Below are 26,857 nucleotides of genomic sequence, written 5' to 3'. Positions count from 1 at the left end.
AAAAGTAGTTTTTTTTTTCTCTAAGTACACTAAAAGTGTTATATTTGTTTTTAAAACTATTATAATTGGTTTTGTTTACACTTCACATTTAATGCTTGTATAAGTAAAAGATACAACACTAAATAATTTATTTTATGTACCCCCATTAATTTCAAGGCTATTGTTAAACTAGGTATCCATTTATCTTAAATTTAAAACTTATGTTTATTTTCGTTTCTTTTAAATTGTTTTTACAGCTTATACCTGTAATTTATAAAACGAAGTCAGAAGATATAAATTAAATTTCATTCCCAATTAGAAAAAGATTCTTGAAATATATATATATTATATTTACGAGGTGTGGCTATTAAATAACGAGACTGATGCTGCTACAGAAGAACTATGCATGCACCAAATCCTAACGACCGACAGCTGTGCAGCGTAAAGCCTTCTCTTTCGATTGCAGCGTCTCACATGTTTGTAGAGAAATCTGTCTGACCGGAACCATCATTTGTGTAAGAGGTGTTAGTTTCGTTTTGCCGAAAACACGATACTACACATGTAGTAGAACAACAATCGTCGTGAAATTTCACATGAAACTTGGTGTAACCGCTACTGAAACTTATCTTTTATTAAAAGAAGTTTATGGCGATGAATTTGTATCACGTGCGCGAGTTTTTGAGAGGCTCAAGCGTTTCCAAGATGGCCGAGAAGACGTCGGAGATGATGACCGCCCGGGTCTCCCTTCCATGTCCAAAACGGATGAAAATATCGATTATAATTCATCAACATTACTACCGTGAGGTGCTTGCTCAACTCCGTGAAAGAGTAAGGAAAACGATTGGTGGAAGAACAAGTCATGGGTTCTCCATCAAGACAACGCGCCGGCTCACACTGCATTGTCTGTCAAGACGTTTCTAGCCAAGTACAACATCCCAGTTTTAGGCCATCCGCCTTATTCGCCTAACCTGGCCCAACGTGACTTTTATCTGTTCCCCAAAGTCAAATCTGCATTAAAAGGAACACGATTTCAGACCGTTGAAGCTGTGAAAGAAAAAGCGGCACGCGTCATGCAGGAGCTCACAGAATTAAGACAAAGATAAGAATTTGCCAAATTGATAAATTGACTTATTTTATTATAATAAAAATTATTTTTTGTATTATGTCATTTTGTCAAGTACTTTTTTTCAAGATCTTTTTTTTTTTTAAGTACACAGATTTAATATCTGCATAACATAGGAAGAGAATAATCAGATATTTTGAAAAATTCAACGATGAGCACAGAGAAACACAAAAACAATTTGTTATAAAATTTTCGGCAAAAATGAATTCGCAGAGCAGTTAATACATTTATCTGCTTATAAAATTCCTAAGCACAACAATTCTAAGCTTTATCCTTAATTTGCCGCAGGATTCGTAAAAAACTAAAGTAATCTTTTGCTATTTGTATTATTCATTTGAGATTATTTTGTGATAACGTTGTTTTAGATAATAGACGAGGTCCTGAGAGAGCTATAGCAATAGCGCCTGCTGGAGCAGTAATAATTATCGCCAATACAGCTGTTGTAATCAACATCTTGGCGCGGTCTAGATCTTCTTCACTAGGATTTGCCGTTTTGCTTAGTACATCAAGTGCTTGCGGACTTAATGCAGCTTGTACAGTAGCTTTTGGTAACCAAGCAAAGTTTACGAATATTATCTCTCGAAAGTTCAGATTGCCACCAATCAGTGTCAGGAAGCACACCAGAATTCGCACCTATCCAGACAGATAAGAGAGGTAATGGTGTTACTTTTTTATTTCGATATTTTTATAAAAAAAAAGAAAAGTTTTTTAAAAATCAGGTGTAAACAACTCTCTCACAACTTTCTTCGGCTACAATGCTTCAAGTTCGAACAAATAGTTCTTTTAAAATCGTTATTTTAAAACATAATTAGTTCTTCCTAACATTAGAAAGATACATTAGTATTGATAACTACTCATTTAATCTGCTCATGACACCAATTCGACTAAGAATACTCTAAATGGAATTGTTCTTAGAAAAATTGTCCAAATATATTTATTAGAACTACATTTTTGAAAAAATCTCAGAAAAATAAAATCCATTCAGTAAAATGCTAATTTGTTTAGATTTTTTTTACACACTAAACATTATAAACACTCTTAACTACCCTTAATAATATAAAAGGGGCCCATGCATCCTTCTTAAATAGCACTTTGGAGGGAAGACTACTTAGCCTCTCCACCAGAATTTCCTTATTTGAATTTTCCGGGAAAAATGTTTTAATTAAAGATATAGATTTGCACAAGGCGCAACGGTAGCCGAACGGTTAGAGGCGAGACCTGCAAAGCTAATATGCATTGTGGTACTGGGTTCGATTCCCGGTCTTAGGCCTTGGATTTTATTTAATGGTTAATAAAAGAAATTTACAGAAAAGTATGTTTGCTAGTCGCCTCCGTCCACGACACCTAATTGGTTGTTGGACGTTAAGCCCTGCCTGAAAAAATAGGCGATTACTTTACTTTTTACTATAGACTTGCACATAAACATAAATTGAAGTTATATTCGAGAAAAAAAGTGAAAAATCCTTGATGGAGTAATTTTTTCAGTTGAGGGATTTTGATCGATAAGTTACAGAACGGTAACCAACCTGGAGGGACCATAAAGCTTCCAGCTTCCTTAAACTTTTCAACCACGAGATTGGGATAAGGGAAGGTTGTCAAGTACGATTTCATTTATATACTTTAGTTACTTTGTGTTATTCCTCAATAGGAATGTTTCGACCTAGTGAGGAATATTTATCCTATTTTATCAAAATTTGTGTTCAGAGGATTAAAATATAGCTAAAATATTTAACACTTAAAATTATTACATAGCTTAAGAAACGTGAAACAAATTTAGTTGAATTTTGTTTAAACTGATTTTTAATGATTTATGTTCATTTGTTTGTTATTTTGTTATATATAATAATAAATGATTTTATATTAAAATAAATCTGAGTTAAAATAATAATTTTTCAATAAAAAAGCAGTTAAGTATTGAGAAAAAGGCTTGCAGAACAATAATTTCTTAAATATAGAATGAATATATACTCATCGGCGAAATTTTACTATTAAGATAAAGTATATGTTAAAAGTAAAGAGTTTACTGACCCTTATCTCATTTTTGAAATTATTAGTTGCATCAATACTATTAATGCAAGAACAAAAACTTACTTAAATGATTGTGTAGTTTCGGAAATCTCTCACCTTATTTTCACTGATTTCATTTATTTTGATGATAATGTTATAATATATATATATTACAATATAAAAGTTAAAACTTAATATTTAATACAATTCTTTTCTCCATCCAAATTCTTTAAAAAATTAATGTATAAATAATAATTTTAATACTTACACATAAACTCAACAGGACAACAGCGATGCCATAACCAACATTGTTGGGCAAGAGAGCGTAAAGATCAATTTCAGTACCAATTAAACTGAAAAGAATTGGTTGCATTACTATCCAGAATCCGGAGAAAATATTGGCAACAGGGCTCTGAAAGGAAATTACACCACTTAAAGGATTCTTAGACAGAGATATGTATATCAAAAGTTAAGTTAATTAACATTCTTTTTTAAGTTAGATATAGACTGCTTGTAATTTTCAATGTTTTTCATACCGAAAACAATTTTCTCTACATATATAAAATAATTAAAATCAACAATTTTTCTCCGTGAAACAATTACTACTTGAATCATAACTTAGCAAGGGGCGAGAAAAATTGGTTATAGGTTCGTCTAATTATAGAAAATTGTAAGCCATGTACTGCTTTTTGGTGCTATTGTCCAAAATTATATAATCTATATAAATTAGTGACTATTTTCTTTGTATAAAACTGGTCTTTAAGTTCTCCCTAAGGGTAATAGACTAGGCCTTTTTTCAGGGATTTTACCTCCCAAACATCAGGCGGTAACCAGTCTTAACTGTCACCCCAAATCCCCACGAATTTATTGAGCTTGCAGAGTAGTTGTTGGCTGCAACCACTTGGGTGATCGTTGGCGGCAACTCTACTTAACACCTCAAACACTATATTCACACTTGAAGAAAGAGAAACAAAGATACCTACTATCTTTGAGCTAACACCGATACTTTGGCGAGCCACAATAGACACTTTGGCTCTTACATCACAACTTCTCCCTAAACAAATGAAATCTAACTCAAGACGTTTTGCTATAAAGACGCCTTACTTAGTACATCATCAACTCACTTCTTTAAGTTCTTATGTTAGATGCAGACCCGAATATGGGATCTTTTGGTCGGACTGTCCAAACCATAATCACGTTTACAACGCAAGATTTATATTCGGTTGATTTTGACGGCCTTCAGAAAAATGCTTACCTGCCGGTGGTTTGCGTTGCTCAGTAGAAAACATTAACTACCTAGGGCCGAGAGGTTCTTGTATAACGTTGTAGGGACTTGCTAGTAATTCAGCTCGCCAAATCCCCCACTAAGATAATAGTTCTGAGATCGTAATTACGGCGTCGCACGGGGTAAAAAACCCGGCAGAAACGTGTGCACTGGGCCTAAGATAGAAATTACTAAAAATGTGCACTTAAATATTTTTATTTGAAACATTCCTAGTGACTACTTACGGGCCTTTTTTCATCCCATCCTTGTATTTTCCAAGATATGGCAGCTACAAAAGCGCCAGTAATACAAGCCAATGGTCCCGAGCCAGGGTAACCAATTTCGTTACTGCCTATAACAGCACATAATCCACCAATACCTATCATTGCAGTTCTTTTGCTGACAACGTAGGGCTGAAAGAAAAATTAATTTATTGTCGCAAGTATTTTTCACAATTCTAGTTCATTATCAGCAGAAAATTCCTAAAAACTAAGCACTATCACTGACATCTTTTCTATGTGGGAAACAAGCTGCGACAAATCCCCACACAATTCCAACCAATAATCCAACGACTACTTCTAGAGGTCCATGTATGATTTCCAGTACTAAATTTCCTGTAAATAAATTATTAATAATAATTTTAGTGGAAAATTGAATATAATTTGAGCAGAAAATAATGTAGTCTCAAAGAAGTATTTTAAAAAATATATACCTTCTTTAGAGAAAAGGGAAGATAGAAAAATTCCAAAAGCAGATATAGAAAATATATCATCTATACTAGAAGCAGCAATAACTAGCGTTGATACCCCCTTATCTTCACCATATCCTCGCTCTTTTAAGTTCAACAAAGTAGGCACAACAACAGCTGGTGATATAGGACTAAGTAGAAATCTAAAAGTTTATGCTTTTATGTTTATACGCTTCTCCCAAAAAAATGAATAATAGTGACAATGATTTACCCTAGTAAAAATGCCCATAACCATGGAAATCCAATAATAAAATGGGCTAATATTGCTGCTGCAATAGCTTCAGCACAGCATGGAATAACTGCCAGCTTAAGTACCGTGAATTTGAGCTTTCTCATTGCTGTAGCGTCAAGACCAAGTCCTGCTTTTATAAGTATAACTGATAATGCCACGTTTCTGTAAATTGAAAGTTAGTTGATTAAAAAAAAAAATAGAGTTAAATTTCTCAAGAGTTTTTGGTGAAAAGCACGTAAATCTTTATAACATCCACTAATTTAAAGGTATTAAACATATTTATTCTTTGAATAAAGGTACGTTATTTGCATGATCTTCATGCAACAACTATTTTTAATCGTTATTATAAAACTATTTATAATCGTGAATAAAAAAAGTTACTCACCTCGATATTATTACTACATCTGAATATACACCACTCAAATGAAAAAAGCCAACTGTTTTAAGTACTACTCCAGTAATAAGCATACCTAATAGTGCTGGCAACTGAATATATGTAAATCCAATGCCCACAATGTATGCCACAATTACAAGAACTGCAAGTCTAAATAAATCTCCTGATGGCAATACTTCTTGATGCAGTATTAAGTACAATAACATCCAGGTAATTGCTATAAATAGAATGGCACTCATAAGTGTTATGAACATATTGTAGGTCAAATAACATTGCTTCTCTATCAATTTAAGTAGTTTAGACTTCTCTCTGTAAAAAAGTATTAGTAATTAATGTTCGCAAATAAGTACATATGTAGAATTTTTTTTTTGCAGTCCTTTTGATTTAATTAACTGTTAACTATTATTACTTATTGATTACCTAATAATATTATAATATTATTACTTGTTGTTTACTATACTAATTAAATGTTATCAATAGCCGACTTATCAACAACTGTATTATAACATTTTCGATAAATTTATTTGACTAATATTTTACAACATTAATTTGATATAGTTTAGCATATCTGTCACTAGCAATCATTACAGCTTTAGCTTTAATGATCAATAGAAATCAAAGCAGAAAAATTGGAAATTAGACAATAAAGACTAACTGGACAAGGATAACCAGACATTCATGATGATGTAAGCAGGCTTTTATATATTTTACCTCCGGACAACACTTACTTTTCGACAATTTCCCCTGATGTAGGAAGTTCTTCATAATGTTCTGCTAATTGTATGTCAGGCATAACTACAGCAATAGGCGGTGATCCTGGAAATTTCTTTATTTTAAAATCTAAAATATTAACCAAATAACTGCTTGATGTCTAATCTACTAAAGCCAACAATTCATGCTTTATTCTTTGAGCTATGTAAGTTGTAATTACACCAAATTGTAAGGAGTAAAATAACAGACGAACACAATTCGTAGGTCAAGAGAAAATTCTTGGGTAACCCACAACTAAATAATTATCGAGTTTTTCTCCTTAAGGTAGATCTCTTAAGAAATTAACTTTGTTTGAAAAAAATAAAGGTTTTCTGTTTCTTTTTCACTTTTATTTCCAGATTTTTGCTTCTAAATTGAGAATAGTTCATATGGCTTTATTTAAATTACTAACAATTTTAGTTGGGAAACTTGTTGAAGGCTTCCCTAGAAGGTGTACATCATTGCACTCATAATTGGTTTACAAGTTAGATAACTTGTGGATTTTTCCCATGAGATGGCTCTGCAATACTAGATACGTAAGCGTTATGCTGAAGGTGGTTATGAATGCAATAGGTTTCATTTTGCCTATTTGCTAAAAATAGAATTAAAGTGTTGAACATTATTTTGTGAAAATCCACGAACATTACTCGTTAAAGTTAATGTAAGGCATAGTAGGGTTTTGTCATTTAATTTCTAAAAAAAGGTTTGTATGTTTATTTTTAGTATTTATTTTTCTGTTCAACGAATTTTGACTAAGGAAGATTGCTCTTATCACAGGGCTCCCTTTTAAGTCAACTTAAGTCCCAGCTTAGCGGTAGGCTAATAAGCCGAAGTACATGCCTGGTTACATTTCTCTTCCTTAGTCTTACAGCTGTATCGAGAGAACACAGTAGTGGTTAAATGAAACATGGTTTTGTAAGTGAGAGAACCCCCGTATTACTTCATTTGATTTGTATGAAAAGGGACATCGTAATGTATGAGCTTCCACCGCCACCCAAGACTCCTAATTTAGTAGTTGGACGTTAAGCCCCAGTTGAAAAATAGGCGGTTGCTTTACTACTCTAAGATAAAGTTAAACAAATTTAATTTTGTAAAAAAAAGAGCTATCACAGAATAAGGATCAATTTCCTAAAGTAAAATGGGCAGGCTACGAAGACACCTAAACACAACCGAGTATTGTAATCTTAGTGGCAAGCCTTCTCCGAACTTAACGAAGAAAGCTTTTTACCTATAAGGTGCTTAACATGTTACAAAAGATAGGCTTCAACAGGCCCTAGGAACTTGTAATTTTTGAGCTGATAACACACGTGTCAGTCTGTGAGGAGTAGAATCATAATCTTATTCTAATGATCTTATCTAGATTGAAATGGAGCAACTGCCATTGCTTTAATTCCGACTGAATGTTACTACGAAACTTGTCACAAGTCTTTGAATGTCTAATTTTTGGTGTATGATGTAACGTTGGGCTAAGAAGTTAATTATTCCACTAGGCCCCTTTTTAAATTCTTTTCAAATTTTATTTTTTTGGATAGCATAATTCTTTTTTAGTTATCTAAAATTATTTCTTGAATAATTGTGAATTATCCGTTAATAATTGAAATATTTTTGACCAAATACTTTTGTTTGTAAACAGGTCTAGAGACGTATTCACTTTTGGTGAACCCTCAAGACAAAGTAAAGTTCGTAACGAAGATCGTTTCGCAGTTTATTGAATATATTAAAGACGAACTATTAGCAAAAGCCATATACAACATGCTTCGCCTGGTTCTCACCATGCCTGGTCCTGGTAGGTAGGTGGTGGAAACAATAGCGCCGTAGCAACAGCGGGTACTGGGCCGACCGCTTCGACAAGAAATCGAACTTTCAGCCGTAGTTTTCTTATCAATCCACCTGATGTTAATGAACAGACAAGAATGGTAGAAAAGCAGCAGAGTTTCGAATTATAAAAATAGTAGGTTAGTTTTTTTTTTTTCTGATATCCTGATATTTTTTTTTATCATGTACCACTCTTGCTTGTTGCAACAATCGTTGCAGTTGTAAATTCCAATAAAAGATTTTTAAAAAAAGAAAGTTTTTTTACTATTGTGGGATGAGTTAGAGATGTTATAGCGCGTCACTTGTGTAAGTGTATGAGTCTGAATCGATTAGGCAGAAGTGCATTGTACAAGGAACTTAGTTTTTATTTATTTTTTAATCAAGGTACATTTGTAATTATAATAAAAAATAAGTAATATTTATTGATAAGAAAATGCAACTACATATCTTGTCATTTACTAATAAGACATACGGTTTAGGTAAGCGCCCATCAGCCCTATTAATTAGGATTAAAATGTGCTGTTAAAGTCGACGTTCAAGAAAATGGCAAGACTAGACTAGAATTTCCGGATTGGATTCTGAATTTTCTGGTGTTTTCAAGAAAACCGTATTAGTCTGTTCTTGAAAACTGTTTCATTTAATAAGGCGTCCACACTTCTCTGATTAGTCGGGAGGGACTCAGTTATTTAGTCACTTCCTCGAATAGAAAAAAATGTTCCGGAAAATATTGTTTTATCTTTTATGAAAATTAAGTTATCAAAGAAGTTGATAGTAAAGTAAGTTGCTATCTTTCAGTCGTTGGAGGTAATGCCTGCCTGAAATAGTGAGTTTCTTTACTTTTTTTTAATCACCCTATTTTCTAAGTTTTTGAAAACTTAGTTTCTTGTACACATTGTGATAAAATTATAGACACGTTTTATTACTTTTTCATATTCCGAGTAACCAAAAAAATTTAAAAAATATATTCCGAAGTAAACTCAAACCAAAATTTTTTTACTTTCCCTTTCTCCTAATAAGAAGAAGTTGTTTGAATTTGAGCTTTCATCGAAAATAAACTTTTTGATTTCACCTGAATACGAAAAAGTGGTTTTTAATTGGCCTTTCTTTTTGACTGTTTAGAAGTACGAGTATATATCCACCGTAACTCAATAACGTCAAATCGCTGATTGTTCAAACTTCATGTTTGGTTAAGGTGCTGCAGAGAGAGACTCTAAAATCAGCCTACTAAACGTTTACAGTTTTTTGGGGAGGAGGATTTATTATCAGAAAATTTTAAAAATTATTTTCTTCAAACATTGAATACCAATGGTTTAAATTAATTCTATAAGTTTTATTTGAAATATTTTTGAGGAAAATTTGTATTGTGGGCAACTTCTGGGTAAAGCAGTAAGTAAGGTTTTCCTCTAAAAGTGGTTTAGTATAATATAATAAACGGCCTCCTTACTCATATAATATCATGAGTAATTAAATAGATAGATAAAAAACTAAATTTGAAGCATATTGGTTGACCGAAATGCAACATTACTGAGTGGATGTTTTAGTTTTTAGCTATTGAGTAGACAGTTTGGTTTTCTTAAACATTGTACATACACTACACATATGTAGGCCATTTATTCTTCTATTCTTTTTTTTTAGAAAGTGCCGACATTGGCTACCGGGGACTTGTTCGGGCCATTTCGAGCCGTTCGGACCTTGTTCACAGGATGCTAGAGGCGTCTAGGAAGAGAAATTCTAAGTTTATGATGATAGATCTGGGACCACCACGTGGAAGTCCATCACTATAACCAAAATTATGAGGGAAGAAATCACACCATTTTGAGGGTAACAGTGCAGAATGGCTCTTTCATTATTTCATTATTGTTCATAATTACTATTTTCTAGGATTCTTGAGTGGGAATCAGTCGAGTCAATATAAGTTACATGCTAGATTTTGTTCAAAAAGTTAACAAAAGTAACAACATTAAGAGAACGAAGAATAAAATTACTATTTTCAAACTATAAATTACTTCCATGGCATCTAAAATATTGTAGCTAATAATTACTTCCTTAGTTGCAGGAGAACGAGTTTAGTTCGTCCAAACCACTTGAAACCTAAGAACAGTGATTTGGAACCTAATAACGTTGACAATTGAAGTATTGAACTGAAGTGGGTGCTCCAACCAGTCGCATTAAATTTCAAAGGAACTCTTGATATTACCAAGATTAAACCTGTAAAGCTGATTTGGATTAGTAAGTATTGCGATTTTTCTTACTTGTTAAATTGTAATATACGCTGCGTTAGCTCATGGAGTTAAATTTTTTTAAAAAAACTTGTTTTTTAAATTATGTCTATCAAAATTCATTTAAGGAGGGTTTGGCGTTTTTAGAGTGGTTAATATTTTTTAAGCGAAGAAGTTCTAAACTTAATTTAATATTTTTCTAAAATGCCAGGCGTAACTGAAAGAGTGAGAGGTTCCGATATGTTTACGTACACTTCATATTAATGCCCTAATGGACGGAAACTGAACTGAAAGAGTGATAATTGGAATTGAGTTTTCGCCATTTCCTTGTAATGACCATAATTACTTTACTAAAATTTAAGGGGATTTTTCTCCTTGTTTACCAGATTATTTGAATTCATTATTGATCGGGAGGATTTAAGGCGTTAGAAATCCGTTTTTTACGCCTATAATTGTTCTTTCGCCGTTAAAGGATCTGAACATTTTTTAAACATACCAAATTTTATTGTAAGATTACTGGTCAGGACTTTGAGTTCAAGAACTCTCATAAATTGTCACTCTTATTTTCTCGTAGAGTGTTCGTTTTGTTAATTAGTCTTTTTTTATTTGTGTATCTTTGTAATTTTCACCGGCCTTTTACTGCACCGCCTTGAAGCCTTTGTTGTGGATGAATGTCTGTTGAGTGAATACCAGTCCAGTTTCCAGAGAGGCTACTAAACATTTGACAATCTGTTTGTTCTTACGAATACCATCCAAGTTAAACGCAGTGGGGGTAAGCTTTGTTGCTTTTTCATCGATTTTAAGGCAGCTTTTGATTCGGTGGACCGAAGGTTGAATTTGAAGCTCTTTAACTTAGGTCTATCGTCCAAATTTATTAATACTTTAATAAGTCTTTATTCGGAAGCTTCATCTGCTGTTAGTCATAAAATGGGAATCACTGAATTTTTCAGTGTGAAAAATGGGGTTCGCCTGGGCTGCCTTCTTAGTCCTATTTTCTTTTCTTTTTCTTTTTTTTTTGGGGGGGGGGGTGATTTGCTCTTGGAACTCGAAGGAGGTGTAAGAATTGGTGGCACCGTAATTAATATTCTTATTTATGCCGATGAGTGCTCCTCTTAGCGGAACGACCCTATCACTCTTCAAAGAAACATTCGTATTCTAGAATCCTATTGTGATCAATGTTAATTTGAATAAATCTAAGGTGTTGGTTTTTAGAAAGGGTGGTAGACTCTCTGCAAGGGAGCGATGGTTCTTTAAAGGTACCGCCATTGAAATTGTGAACCAATACAAGTATTTAGGTGTAACACTGACATCCCGTTTATCTATGTCTAACCATCTATCTGAAAGAATATCGGTCGCTAAGTTTGGTATTAATAGGTTATTGGCTGACTTTGTTTGTAATAAATTAGTCCCTCCTTCGTCTAAATACAATTTTTTTTAAAGCAGTTTCCCGTCGTATTGTATGTTACGCTGACCAAATCTGGAGATTTCAACATTATGATGTGTTAGAGAAGTTTCATCGTTTTTTTATTAAAAAATTATTTGGTTTGCCTCCATTCACTCCTAACTATATGCTCTTCTTGGAAGCTTCTTCTACCCTTCTTCATGTATTTACTTTGAATCTGCATTTCAGATATATTATTAAAGTTATTAAATTTCCGCATCATCGATTTGCCCGAATTGTAGCGCTGGAATCAGTAAAGAAAAAAGTATTTTGGTTTAGGCATTGGTTGTCTTTGGCAGAAAAAATACTCTTGCGAGTTCGACCCTGGATTGGATAGTTTTTATAAGTGGCAAGGTCAGTTGTCGGCCATTGTGCAATGTTTGAGACTGAGGCATTATGAGGGGTCTATACAGAGAGCCCGACAGTCTTTGCGGGTTGTCTTTGTATAAAGAACGTGAATATTCTTTATACATACTAAATTTAGAGTCCAGCATAACGGATATTTCACCCAAAGATTTGAGTTGGCTTTTTAAATTACGTTGTGAGTTGTTAAATTTAAATTATAACCCTTGGTTTGAAAGAGAGCCTAGTTGCTGCTCTTTGTGTAATCTTCGCGAGAGGGAGGATATATTCCACTTTTTGGGGGTATGTTCGATACTCTCTGAATTTAGGTATCCTTATTTAGGTGCAAAAACTTTATCAAAGAGTCAGCTGGTTCAATTTCTTAATGGCCAAAATTTTTTAAGCTTTGTTAAATTTGCACAGCAAGCTTGGATTTATCGCCAATACTTGGTTAAACAGTTCAATTTTAATCAGTAAATTTTTATTTTTATTTTTAAACCTTATCCTTTGTATATATTTTATTTTATTTTATTTTTAATGTAATTATTATTATTATCATCCCCATTTTTATTTTTGTATGAGGTTATTTTTATTTTTTATTTCGTAATTTTTCTCTCCCTCTCTTTTTTTTATCTGTTGTTTTTATTTTACTTTTTCCTCATTTAATTTAATTATTTAATTATCTCCGACATTTGGATTATTTAAAGTATTATTGAATATGTTTGTATGATTGTTTTATTTATTTTTTGTAATTTGGATAGATTTATTTCTTTTCTGTTTATATTTTTATTTCTTTTCACTCTCATTATCAACCTAAGGCAGACGTTTCTACCATGCCGTAAAATGTGTTGAAATTATTTACTTTTGTATGTTTTTTTTTTTTTTTTTTTTTTTTTTTTTGGCGCATCAACATCTATGGTTATTGGCGCCCGGAGCTTTTTTCAGTGCACTGCCGGCCTCCGGACAGTGTTCTCTCGTTACAGACAACACTGTCCATCACCGGACAGTGAGCTGTAAGAAGCTACTAGGAAGAGAAAATCTAAGGGTCAGCAGCTGGATTCGAACCCGGGACCTCCGCGTGGGAATCGAGTACGCTAACCACATAGCTAATCCCTCCCCTTGTTATTATTATTATTGTTGTTGTTATTATTATTATTATTTAACAATATAGTTAGGGGCCTAGCCTGATGTAGTGCTGCATAAGCGAATCCAGGTGTTTTAGCCGGTAGCCTCCTTGGCGGGAGTCCGGCACGTATGTGCGTTAGAAGCATTTCACCTACCCCCAAAAAAAAAAAAAAAAAAAAAAAAAAATTATTATTATTATTTGTGTATCTGCCCACCATATCTAACGAAAATCGTAGAAAATTCGTATTAAATACTTTTTTTATTTCACTACAGGTCACTATAATAATGTTTTGACACAATCTCTAAACTGGAAATAGCATTTTATTGAAAGAACTTTTCAGTTTTATGAGATTTTCTCCAAATTAGCTCGAACGATTGGCCTAACCAGTTAACTGTTTCGACCTTGTTGGAAAATATGTCCCCTACGTGCGTTGTACAAATTAAGCGATGACGAATATATTCGTCAAATCCAGTGTATGTTTGATCTGAAATTGGGTTGCAATGAAATGACTTTTATATTTTTGTTTTTCGTTATTTATTTCATGTAAATTTATTCATTTATTTTTATTAACATAATTAGGAACCAAAAACATCAAAAATAAATTTCGTTGCGCTCAAATATTGTTTTTAATCTGGTAACAGCTTTGCTACACACTGATTTATTTTCTTCGATCGGACAAAAATATTTTCTGAATTACCTTATCTAAAAATACGCATTCAAATGATAGAGTGTTATGAGGAAATCCGACAAAGAAAAATAAAACTTGGAAAAACCTGGTGCCACTAAACAGCTTTCTCAATACTGTCCTTGCATAAATACCAAATTGCAAAGAATGCACACTGCTGCAATTATCTCGAGTAGGTGGCAACATTACAGACTGGTATCTATGCAAATGAATCCCTGACCGGATGATAAAATACAAACAATTATGCTGGGAAATATCTTAGCAGGTTAGTAACGCTAAATCTTGAACCCCGCACATGAGCCAAAAAGAAAGCTCCGCCTCTTGAATGCAGGTAAATAGGGAACAAAAGGATCCTCATCCCGTTTTTTATTACCAGACGCGCCACTTACTGTCATAGTCTGGTCTAACACAATATATGAATTCGTTATTGATTCAGTGATGACTAATAAAAGACAAGGATACATTTATGAAGACTAATTCCTACTATATCTATCTTTTTATTTCGAGATGGCCTCAAAATATTCCAAACTTCTTCAGTTTACGAACATATTTTAGTTTAAACTAAAATTGTAAAATTAACTGCCGATAGTCACTGCTGAAAACGCATGACGAATGTACTTGTCATAACATAAAATTTTACACTTTTTTTCTTGACGAATATCTTCGTCATAAACAGTTAACTGGTTGAAACGTTTACTCATGGCACAGATGCAGGCCTACAACTTTACCGGAAAAAGATCATTCTTGAAAGAGGGGTGGCTAATTTTTGTATTTCAAAAATATTTAAGCACGTAAAAAGTTTTTAGAGAAAGTTGTATCTGGGTTCTTCAAATTTATGCCTTGGTTGAAAGTATTTTCTTTGCAAAGAGAGTAAAAATTCATATTTTAAGATAAATAGTTAATTATGTTTTGTATTATTGTTGATTTTATCATTAATTAGCTTCTCTTATTAATTCTGAATGGTTGCGGCGTTCAGGTAATCTAGATTACCTAATTTCATATTGAGAATCACTTAGATTTAAGTCAAAACTACCAGAATTAAATGAGTACAAATTAATTGTATTGTCAAGGTCAAGTAGGTTGTGATGTGACGGTTTCTCACCGGATTATTTTCCAATGAATTTAGTAATCTCTTTCCTGTCCTTGAATTTTATTATTAATTTTTTTTTTATGTTTAGCGTATTAAAAACTAAAAAAATAAAACAAAAAATTATTATTTGAGAAGTAGTAAAGTGATCTGCGATGTAATGATAAGCAATGTAATTAATGTTACATTATAATATTGTTTCTCTATTTTTTATTTGTTTCTTTTAAACTCAAGATTCAGCTCTAAGTAATCCAAACGTTGAATTTTTATTAAACGTTATAAGTGTTAGTTGTATCAATTTTGTCTTTATGAAAGTACAATTAAAATTAATGGTAATACTCGGCGCTAATGACCAAGTTGTCAATGCGCCGAAAAAATAAATAAATATAATAATAATAATAACAATAACAATAACAGTGATTCAAAGGGTGTTTTGGAATGTTGAGTGAATTCTGAAATTAAAACTATAAAAAAAGTGAATCGATCCCTGCTTTTCTATCGTTTAACGTTAATCTATCGATCTGGTGTCGAGGTCGGAGGCGGATAGCTAACATACGAGCTCGTACTTTACTTAAATTTCTCATATCACATCCAAGACGAATTCCGGAAATCGTGCCCAGTGAAAACAATACTTATTTAGCTTTCGGGTTGCGCTTCTTACCGCTCGGCTACCGTGGCGTCTTTTAAATTAAAGCCATACTTCTCGGATGGATGATGACTCTGCTGTTCGGCGGGCAGCATAACAGTCATTTCAGTAATATCATACTTTATTGACAAGAGTGCTACACCTTTTAGTTATGAAAGACAACTTGAAGTTCAGCATAATCCATATAAAAGAAAAACTTAATCAATCACAATGTAATAGTTGCAGTAAGAGGAGGTTGTAAGCCTTCAGACTTCCTTTGTGAGATGTGAAGTCCAAACTTGCATTCGCAGAAACAGGGCTATTACGGTTAAGCAATATTAAACTAACAGTGAATCTAAGTTTCATGCAATATCCTTTCTCCAAATTTTGTGAAAATTCCAATCCTTTCTCGAAACCAACTTACTGACGTGAAAGAAAGTAATTTACCTAAATAATATTGAGATATAAAAAAAAACATTTTCTTACCAACAGGTCTGTTTTCACCAAATTCGAATCCTTTATTTTCAGCTGCCATGATCACAAAATACTTTTTAATTTAAAATATATAAATTGAAAGGTAGAGGATGGAAACTGAACAAGAACTTGGGATAACACTGTAAATCAGTTTATTGGACAGTTGTTTACAAAGTAATGATATTAAAAAACAATGGCTAATTAAAAAAAAATACTTAGTTGAATACAGCTATATATAAGAAAGGCAAGTACACAGTCAAGTACATGAATGATAACACGTATCAAGGGAGTGCTTATCAAAGTTTTCGCGCCGATGCTTTAGATAGAGAGACAAAAATTTTGTGACGTACAAGTGGGGAAAGACCAGTTGGCGCATTTGACTAATTAGCAAGCGGACACTGGCTGGCCAGCCGTTAGGATTCACTGTCCGCCGAGTATATTTGGCATCTCTCAGTTACTAAGAAGTATGTTCGCTGTTTTATAAGAGGTAAGATGGAAACTTCTTTACTTTTAAATGACACTTAAACTTTTCAAAATATTTATTCCATCAGGGCATTTCTTAGAAAATTACCCATCCTTACTGACATCTTGATTGTTGACATTTTTGTTGTCAGAGGAAGTATTGCTGTCGTACAATAGTTTCGAATTCGTCACTCAGAATAAAAAAAATAAATAAATATTGAAATATTCTCTCTGCTATTTGAGGTAGATGCGAGCGTGCCTGCGGAACTTTATTCTCCAGAATATTATCATCAATTCTCAGTACATATTGACTGTCATCCACTCTTACACTGGACAAAGTGAATACACTATAAAATGCACTCCAGTTAATGGTAAAATCAAGAAATTTTGGACATCCGACAATCATATTTCTTAGGCCTACGACGCTCTTCTTAAGTCGAACACTTTCAAGAAAGAAAATCATGTTTACTCTAAGAATGATATCCGTATTCTCTCTACCACGACAGTCACGTACGATAGGCCTATTAACAAAACAGATAAATCCATGCTATCTTAATGTTCTCCTCAGATTGCAGATTTTTCCCTCTTTTCCCCATGCAAATAACTCCTCGCCATGCATTAATTTTACCTAGATAATCTTTAAGAATGGTATAATAATACTTCAGTAGTTACTTCTACTTTTTTTTGTGGCCATAATATGTTTAAAACTTATCAATTTTAGTTCATATCGTATTGCTTATCTCTCTTATCTAATTTTCCAATTTTTGGTATTATATTGGCTGATATTAGATAGGCTGAGGAATTATAGGGCGGGGTTATGCGAATTATGGATGTAGATATGAGTAGTGTAAATTTGAAGAAGTAGAATCTAGGAGGAAAGAAATGCCCCGCACACAGCTTGTGAGGTATTTATCGATGTTCTTTGAGCTTATTGTGCCTTACAAAAAGGCATAATACGTGTAGAAAGACAGCATAGGCACTCATTTGGCCTAGATCGCTCTGTCTAACATCTTTGTAAATCAAATTAAAGTGATTCGTTTGTATTGTTATTTTTCTAATTCTCCATAATTGACTCAATTTTCTCAAATACTAATTATGGTACAATGCTTGATTGGTCTTCTGTTAATTGACTTCGGAGAATTGTATTGAATGCTTCAATAACAATGAACAGTTGTCTAAACAGATATTTTACAGCTGATTAATTTAAATATAGTTACGAGAAAAAATCAACAAAGTTGAAATTGAAATCTAAAATTCCCGAATCATGCCGCCAAAAATGCGTAAAGTAAAAAAACTTCCACCGAAACTGGAACAGGTTATCGATCCGGCACTTAAACCGTATCGCATTGATCAGAAATCTCTACGATTCAGAAACATTGAATACGATCCAGAAGATGATTGTATACATCGGATGCTGTTGGATGTTGATTTTCCAAAAAATGAAATCGACCTGCCGGACTCGCTTAAAGAAAGGCTGAAAATGGATAAATCTGCAGATGCTATGGAAACTTATAGCGTTTTCTTTTCGTTAGTAAATATTTGTTATTCATAAATATCTAAGTTCTTTAATTTGGGTGTAAATAAATAGCCGTAAAATTTGTTTAGACACTCGATAATTCTACACATAGTTCTAATCATGGACAAAACAAAATCTATCATTAAATTACTCTTTAAAACGGCAAATAACGATGTCTGGCTGACATAAATACATTACAAGCTAAGGTTTAAAGAAACAGGCGTAAATTTCAAGGTGCCTTTTATTCATTTCATACTGTAAAGTATTCGCTGAAACTCACTAACAATATCTTGAATTTCTAGAATATAATTTGAATTTTTTTATTGTTGATAATATATACAAGTGAAATAATTATAATATGTAAATAAATCTGTTAAATACTCCAAATAGGACGTAATCATTCTTTTTTAATTCGATAAGAAGTATTTTAAAAACTAAATGAGCCTAATGACAAGTTATTTTTCTTCTTCAAGCATCTTTAATAAAAGAAAAGATCGGTATAGAAATATTGACAAAGAACTTGAATGTTTTGTTCTCTTCTCTTGCGACTATTTTACGCTAATAACATTCTGACTTATTTATAACGAGGGAGAGATTGATGGGATAACAGGGAACATTTATATTCGTTTTATTTAATTTTTCTAAATGAAATAATGTAGACAAATTTTCTCCAAGATTGAAGTGCACATTGCTCTTTTTCTTTCAGAATTGTATTTTCTTTCTAAACAATTTTTCTCCCCCCCATAAATTAGTATCTCAAAGCAATACACTTCTACAATTTGTCTTAGCTTCAATTTTAAGAGAACTTGAAACTGACGGTTTAAAATTAAGCTTAATGTTTTCACTGGGTTCGCTGGAACACCTTTAAAAAACTGTTTCTGAAAAATTTTTGTTAAAAAAAAAATTTTAATCCCCACGCGGAGATCCCAGATTCAAATTCTGCACCTGGCCCTAATATTTTCACTTCATTGCTGCTTTTTATAGCTTACTGATCGGTGATCGGTAACGAGAAAATACTTCGGAGGCTGGCATGCAATGATAAAAGCTACGGGTGTCAACGACCTCACCTGTTTAACCCGTTAACGCGCCTTAAATTAAAATTTATAACTAGACTGCACTTTTTGTTTTGTGCTGAAAGTACATAAAACTAATAAAAGCAATGTTTTTTCGAAAATTATTTCTGGGAGATTTATCCTTGAATGCAGGGATTTACCGCATTGATTTGACTACATTCTTTCTTACTCGGAGAACCTCAGAAAGTATTATATTATGCGATTGTTCAATATCGAGAATCTGTTTAACGATGGCAATACAAGTGCAATAAGGAAGAAAAAGTGAAAATTGTAACTATATATTTTCTCTCTCTCTCTCTTTTTTTTTTGTAATCGATTGTTCACATGTACAATACCCTAACTTTTGAAAGCCAATTAAATTCTTGTCAGTTTTAATGTCAAAAGAGAAGATTTATGTCTGTTTGACATAAACATGTGTGGGTAAATAGTAATGTACTAGCAGGTGTTTGCCCACAAATGTTGCAATATATTTTTTACATACTCGTATTAACGTGTTTATTTATAGAATTTCAATTTTTGTTTGTACATGTGCATGTTCTAATATGAAATAAAATATGTACATGAGGTAGGGACAGAAATTGGAGCCGACAGGTTACGTATTATTTGGCGACCTGTCAAGAACTTTTCTTTGGCAAATCATCATCCGCTGGTGCTGCTTGTCACAAAACTTACATAGAAGTAGCGACAGTCTCGTTAAGGATGGCAGCCTTGAAGTCTGGTGTCTGGTCTACGTCATTAAAATAGCCTTTTTTCTTTTCTTTTTTTTAAAAATCTTTAGAAAGTTTTTTTTATATATAATCCAATGTGCTTTCCCTAAGTCTAGTCGATGTTATTACCTTATTCTTTATGTAACCTTAGTGGTGATGATATCGTATTAGTTGTTCCAACGACTATGTAGAACACTTCTCGCAGGAGATATGTAATGTAATATGTATTTTATTTGATTCGTTTTTTTTTAACTCCAAACAAAAATTATTATTACTAATCGTAAAGAAAGTAAGAGCAAGACCACCCCTAAGAATGTGTACTAATCGCTTAACTTATGGTAGCGCTACCAAACACGCCTACAACACACCCGAGGACTATGATATAGTGGGGGTAGATACAGTTGGGCCAACTAGCAGCGCCAGTGATTCAGATCTACAATGGGCTTCCGTAGAATTGTTGGCTTCACGTAAGGTGGAAGCTCGTAGGAAAGCGATGGTTGCTAAAGTGGAGTCTTGGATGGCAAACCTATCGGCGAAGATTGCCGCTCAAGCGGCTAATCTATCTACATCTCCCAGGACAAAGAAACGTTTAATTGAACTTACTGATTATGCATGGGAAGTGGAAATCAGGTTATTATTATTGAGATCATTTTAATTAGTTTTCCCACTTCTGAAGATTTTGCATGGCACGCTTCGAGAATGTCAGAAAAAAAAAAAAATGCTACACGTAAAGAGATATTCTGAAATCGAAACATAGTTTTATCATGAGAAACAAACCAAAATCTGGTATGAGCAGGCATACGACTTTCTCTTTTTATAACTTATGTAATAATGTTCTTGATTGTTATGATTTGTAAACAATACTACACATTTCATTAATGATAAAAAGGAAGTTCACAGCTCTCCCACCTAAAATCAATACTCTCGGAGCAAACGTTTCAAACTAAAATTACAGACCTAACCTAAGTTATGTCCAGTTTCAAACGAAATCTGTTAAAGTTTGTAGAAAATTAGAGAAAAGCCATTTTCTTACGTTGTACTTCTAGAGTACTATCTTCCAACTTGAAATTTTGGTTAAAAATTTCATCCTCACAAATATATGCAAGTGTTAGAACCGTGCAATACATTGAAATGGCACTTTTGTGGGGAGTTTAATTCCTCCCCGTTACCAAAAAACCCCGCTTAAGTAGAGTTTCTTGGTAAGATGTTTCCATTAAAAAATGTACATACAAAATTTTAAGAAAATCGTTGTAAATTTGTCAAAAAACCGCAAAAAAAAAGAAGAAAATATTTTTTGCACCTTCGGTCAACGATTTGTTTTGAAAATTTAAAATTAACTAACTTTGTTAATTTCTATTTCCTACGCCGCTACCCTTCCCTGAAAATGACTTTAAATGAATATTCCTCTCAAATTGATTTGCTCATGAGATTTTCTTTAAACTAGTTGAAACACCTTGGCGCTACTGTTGAAACCACAATTAAAAAAGTATTTTTATTTTTAAATGTATGTGTGAAAGTAAAATCTCTAAACCAGAGGGGTATTTTACCAATATTTGCATATTTCTTAATAAATTAGTAATCATAGACTTTCAAGGATAAGAGTAACTAATGATATTAATCATAGTTTCATAAATCTTATTTTTTAATTAATCCTCAAAGTGTACCAGAGACTTTTTTTCTTTAATTTTTGCGCAATGTTATGTGTTCCTTTTACTTTTATATGTTGTAATGACTCCCTATAAGAAAAGAAGTAGCTTAAAAGGCGTCAATGCTTTTAGTACAGCGTGGATGTCCTAAAAAATGAGATTTTCCTGATCTTTGAGGTATATTTTCAGATTCTCCTCAACTCTGGTATTAATAGTAAATATTTCTGGTCTTGAATACTATTCAGTAATTTCAATGAGCTCTTTTAATTGATAGCCCTGAATTCTCCTAATAGATCCTGGTTACATGTTATGTTGGAACCATCGGTATACCAGTTATTTGGTCTATGTATAATCTAGACAATTGTCTATTTCATTGTTCTTAACGCCCTTTGAGTTAGAAGTTCGAATATCTCTTTTGGAAAAATCTGATTCCTAGCCTTGTAGATAACAGGTCCTGGACCATGTGTCTAGCTGAGGCACTGCTTTATCCAGTGCCCAAAGTTAATTGTCAAAGTTGGGTGTTTTTTCAACGTTACGCTTTTTCTGGTGCAATTTTTGACGATCAACTCTTATACAACTGTCCTACCGGAAACAGTATTAATCAGACAACACGCGCGCTGGTCCTTTTGCCTTTCCAAAAAAAAAAGCAATCCCATCAGATTTCTTGCTGTAGTTCGAGTATTTCTAAATGTTTCTATAATTGACAGTCCAACCAACTTCTGCCCTCTGGCGAGTGCTACCATGCCCGGTTTGTTCAAATTTTGACCATCATATCCTCGCTTCTTAGTTAATGATAGATTTAATAGTCGTGGTGTAGTCACATTCTAAGTATTGGCTACCGACTCTTGTTTTTTTTTTTTAATAGAGAAGGCGATTGTTTCTCCAAGTTTTTGAAATATAGTTCCGGACTTAAATCCTAGAAAAAAGTTACAATCAATAGTAAACTTGATTCTATTTTCTACATAAAAATTACATAAGAAAGAATGCATCAAAATGAATAGTAATTAAAACAAAATAAGGTAATAAAAAAAGAATTGATTTCTTGGTACTTACATTAATTTCATTAGGATGAAAAAAATTCAAAATCACGTTCACTAGAAAAAAACAATTACATACTGGCAATAATAAAATATTTTGTGATTGAATGTGTCGTTTGGCGTAGAAAATCCATTTATGGATGAATCATTAGACTCTCAGACATTTTACTGGCAAACATACCTCGAAGAGCAAAATGCTTTTAATGTATCAGTTTCTCTGCCATATTTGTAAGTATAGCAAATTTATTCGTAAAAATGCAAACACCTCCCTGGAAGTTAATTTACCAATGTGTAAAAGATAGGCACTTGAAAATTTTCCATAGCCACAATAATCCTGACTTTTTATTAATACGAATATAAAGTGGTAATACTTTTCCAGATCCTGTTTTTCAACAACTTAACTATTTCATTGTGGGATTGTTATAGTGATATCTTTTACATTATAGGGAAGAGAAAACTTTTTAACATATAATGATAAATATTCTAAGTATAACACGCAATATCTATCTAAATCACTTGATCACTTTTAAGCGAACTGTTGGTTTCAATAAAAAGTACCTACGTACTGGATTCGAACTGAGAATCCACTCTCACACGTCCACGTTCGTCACCTCTACACCTTCATCCATCCCAAATTGTAATGAATTAATTCAATAAATTAAAAGATAACTGCAAGATTTTGAACTGTTTCCTAATTTCTTTATCAAATACAGCGAAAGATATTATGGTTGGACCTATATAATCAATAATATTCTACTACCAATTTATTCATTAATTTATTGTTCATGGTGGTGGTTGGGTTTTATTACTACCGACTTGTATCACTTTAATTAAAGTTCAAATGTTTTATTTCGATAATTTTATGTATGATGTGGAGAAGGGTACAGAATCTTCTTTTGAACTTGTAAAGTTGATTGGTTTAATTGGTGTTCACTGATATTTTTAATGAAGGTCGTTGTCCTTATTTATTTGTGGAACTTACAAAAAGTACATTTTTGCTTGATTTGCTGGTATTTGAATATTGAGCCTCTAAATACATTTTTTTTTTTGTCTAAAGTTAACGCCTTAAATAATGTAGTTACACAATGCCAGCCATGTTTTACCTAACATACAATTCAAAATTTCTATTAATTCACCATTTAATAGTTCTAATTTTGAAGAATCTTCTACTTTACAATTACAGTCGTTCCTTTGAAATGAAGAAGGGAAGATAATTAAGAAATATTCTGTTAAGATTTTCTCTTTTAGAGATAACGATTATCTTATGAATTTTTCCCCACATGGCTTTTGACGTTTGTTGGGATTAAAATTAAATTTAAATTGTATTGCATAATAAAAGTATTGAATTTTTTGAGAACAAATTAATCTCTATTTCAAACTTCTTTTATTTAGTGAGTGCGGTGGCTTATGAAACAATAGTAGAGGTAGAGCAGTTATCTTAAGCAATTTTAAGCGAGAGAGGTAGTAGCAAAGAATCAGCGCACCACTCCTGTCTAAATGCTTGTCTAAACAAATTTACAATACTGAAAGTTATTTTAATAATTTTAAACATAAGATGGTGATAAGCCAAAGGATATTTCCGTTAATACTAAACAAGTTTTGGTTGGCTAAATGTTTCCAAGGATGTTCTCAGTGAATAATATAACAAGTGTGGAGATGAGATTTCCTCCCCTTGTGTGCTCCAACAGCTCGAGTTATTGTGCTTCTTCTGTAGCAAAACCATCATTTACTAAAATGGAAACATAACATTCCATAATTTTAACAAGTTTCTCACAACACGGTATTAGAGAGAATGGCTCTTTTGTGCTTTCTGTTTGAATGTGTCGGCATATATTATGAAAGCTAACTGTCAAGCGAGAAATGAATTTCAATAAACAGCGAGACTCTAAACCATTTTGTGTGCTTGTTTGTTGACTTTATTTGTGTGTGTGTGTGTGGGCTTCAAAAAATAACTAATTGGCATTTCTAACAATTACTGGCTCCTAACGCCTGCAACTGTCAATATATTGACGGAATGAACCTCATCATTTCAACTTACAGATCTTCATGCTCTTCCGCTTCTCTATTCTCCTGTTCGCCGGGAGATTAGGGAAACTTTTGTACATTCCCTTTGCTCGCTCTGTTCACTGCCCGTGATCGTTGTATTTAATTTCTCTGAAACAAGAGTGTGCTTGATGGCCAAAGTTTGACTCAGTTGTTTCTGTAATGTACGCTTCCATGAAATATTTAAGTACATATGTAATATATGTTTTTGTAGGTCAGCACGTTTCCTAAGTCTGTATTTTATTCCTTATAATGAAATCGTAAATGCAATGCAGCGCTTTTGGATTCATATTGGCTGGAATTCAAGGAAATCGTACGTGTGCGGCAGGCCACCAAAAATATTGTCGCATTTTTTCTGTCCTGATGGAAAAGAAAAGCGAATGATTGATGTCTCGCTCCTCCTCAGTTCTACTCTTACAATTAAGGCAATTTATAACATTAATTTTGTAAAGTGCAGTTGCTTATGGTTTACTAAGCCGCACAATCGTAGTGCAAAATTATTCCCTTTTTCTCCAAAATTAAAAGAAATAAACAAAAACACGGCTTTAATGGGGTTTCAGATCGAATATTATTACGCTAATATTAATTAGGTTTCCCAAAACAAAAGAACTTTTCATTTTCACAAAATTCTTGGCAATCTTGTGTACAACCTCTTTTCAATGTATAATCGAGATCTCCTAAAGTTGCCATGGAAGTTATCTCCAGTTCGAACTCTTAATTTTAAGTAGACCTAACTGAAGTACATCCGAAGAGAAAGGATTTGGTGTGCTATCGAAGAGTGTGATAGCACTCTTATTTGAGAAAACATCCAAACCTTTTTTATGGCACCAATCATTCACGCATTCCATTTTCAGTCTCATTTTTCTTATAATATTTTCTACATACTCGTACAAGCCTTCAACATTTACTTTTATAACGTTAGCGGATTGAAGAATTCTACTTTGTAGGTCAAGCTTGCAACCCATATCCAACGTGTATATATTGAACAATATATTAGACTCACACCGCCCCTTGGGGCCGACCAAGTTCCATCACGATTCTCCGGTCGAATTATTATGCGTCTACGTTAAAGATTGTAGATATTCTGCCCGGCACAGTACCTCCTTATCATTTTATTTTTTAGTATTGCGATATTTACGTTATCTTAGGACTTATTATACTTCCATTTAAGCAACCAAGGTGTTTTTTTCCGTCCTAACGTGCAAATTATAGACAAAATCCGTTAGAATAGTACTACGCGTTGTCTATAACAGTAAATAAAAGGGAAACTTATTGTGCTTTTGTAGCCACCATTCAATCTCAACTTTACATTCTTTCATGTTTTAGATGCCCACGAGGACAACGCAATAGGCTAGCTTGATAGATAAGAAAGAGTGGAATTTAGAACTTTTAACAACGGACTACCAGTTCTCCAATGTATCTCCGTTTTTCAATGCTCTAAGCACCATCAAATGCAAGGCTTTCTCAAGTAGGTTCTGAATGGGGTAATGAATAGTTGTCTGAGGGAAGATGAGTCTATATTTTACTTTTGTATCTTAAGTTAATAAGCTGCTAACCAGACTAAAACTATAGCTGAACTGATTCATATCAGAAACCCAACAGCACGTAACCAAAAGGGCCTTACGGTTTTCAAATTATTCTATTTCCTGTGTCGAACTATCTATAGGTCCTGTACTGTTCCTATACAGTATACTACAATTCCTACACAGTAAAGTTCCTATATTGATAAGTTTATGTACATACATACATACATACATTTATATATACATGTATGTATATACATATTTATATGTTCATTATATACAATATACATATATTACTTACATATCCAGACAGTGAAAGAAAGAGAATTATGATGGTTTGATGCCCTTTGCAACCCTTGTTTTGGAAGAGAGTGTTCTGTAGATTAGTTAATCAATTTCTGGTACAACCAACCTACGCACCAGCCTTGAATAGATCTGCTGAATCGTCAAGATAATTATTTATTATTCCCAGAATTTATCAGTTAATCTGTGAATCTTGCATGTATGTAATTTTGCCAGTTAAATAAGTCAACTAAAGA

General features: G+C 33.0%; 2 protein-coding genes and 1 long non-coding RNA gene across 14 annotated transcripts in view; 2 read left to right on the top strand and 1 right to left on the bottom strand.

Moving 5' to 3' along the window:
* Positions 1–481: 481 nt before the first annotated feature.
* On the bottom strand, positions 482–26,749 carry LOC141456298 (sodium/hydrogen exchanger 9B1-like). Of its 10 annotated transcripts, none has more exons than XM_074132177.1 (10): positions 26,620–26,749; positions 24,791–24,906; positions 6,476–6,563; positions 5,739–6,056; positions 5,333–5,515; positions 5,086–5,264; positions 4,881–4,987; positions 4,619–4,786; positions 3,378–3,521; positions 482–1,735 (listed from the first exon to the last, which is right to left on the bottom strand). In XM_074132177.1, exons 3-10 carry the CDS (start codon positions 6,538–6,540, stop codon positions 1,433–1,435), a joined length of 1,467 nt encoding a protein of 488 aa, XP_073988278.1. In that variant the 5' UTR covers positions 6,541–6,563; positions 24,791–24,906; positions 26,620–26,749; the 3' UTR covers positions 482–1,432. The 10 variants fall into 10 exon arrangements, with proteins under 10 accessions (XP_073988278.1, XP_073988282.1, XP_073988279.1 ...); XM_074132181.1 differs by having other exon boundaries at positions 5,739–5,964; XM_074132178.1 differs by lacking the exon at positions 24,791–24,906 and having other exon boundaries at positions 26,620–26,667.
* The window catches only part of LOC141456306 (uncharacterized), a 40,672-nt gene continuing 20,856 nt past the window's right edge, over positions 7,042–26,857 (top strand). Inside the window, exons 1-5 of one of the 3 annotated variants that reach the window (XM_074132207.1) lie at positions 7,042–7,200; positions 8,131–8,452; positions 9,948–10,133; positions 10,363–10,541; positions 26,122–26,263. In XM_074132207.1, the coding sequence (XP_073988308.1) occupies positions 26,247–26,263 (17 nt within the window). In that variant the 5' untranslated portion in view covers positions 7,042–7,200; positions 8,131–8,452; positions 9,948–10,133; positions 10,363–10,541; positions 26,122–26,246. Of the gene's footprint in view, positions 7,201–8,130; positions 8,453–9,947; positions 10,134–10,362; positions 10,542–17,970; positions 18,301–20,367; positions 20,700–26,121; positions 26,264–26,857 lie in introns of those variants that run through there. The other 2 variants (XM_074132205.1, XM_074132204.1) reach the window with 2 other exon arrangements.
* LOC141455885 (uncharacterized) lies at positions 21,812–22,569 on the top strand. Its single transcript, XR_012459519.1, has 2 exons — positions 21,812–22,039; positions 22,513–22,569. It is a non-coding gene; the product is annotated as an uncharacterized lncRNA (long non-coding RNA).

Source organism: Rhodnius prolixus, unplaced genomic scaffold (genome assembly GCF_049639745.1).
Source record: "Rhodnius prolixus isolate KJV_2025 unplaced genomic scaffold, Rpr scaffold_4, whole genome shotgun sequence".
NCBI lineage: Eukaryota > Metazoa > Arthropoda > Insecta > Hemiptera > Reduviidae > Rhodnius > Rhodnius prolixus.
The sequence above is the reverse complement of the archived record's forward strand: the minus strand, read 5'-3'. Positions and strand labels throughout refer to the sequence as shown.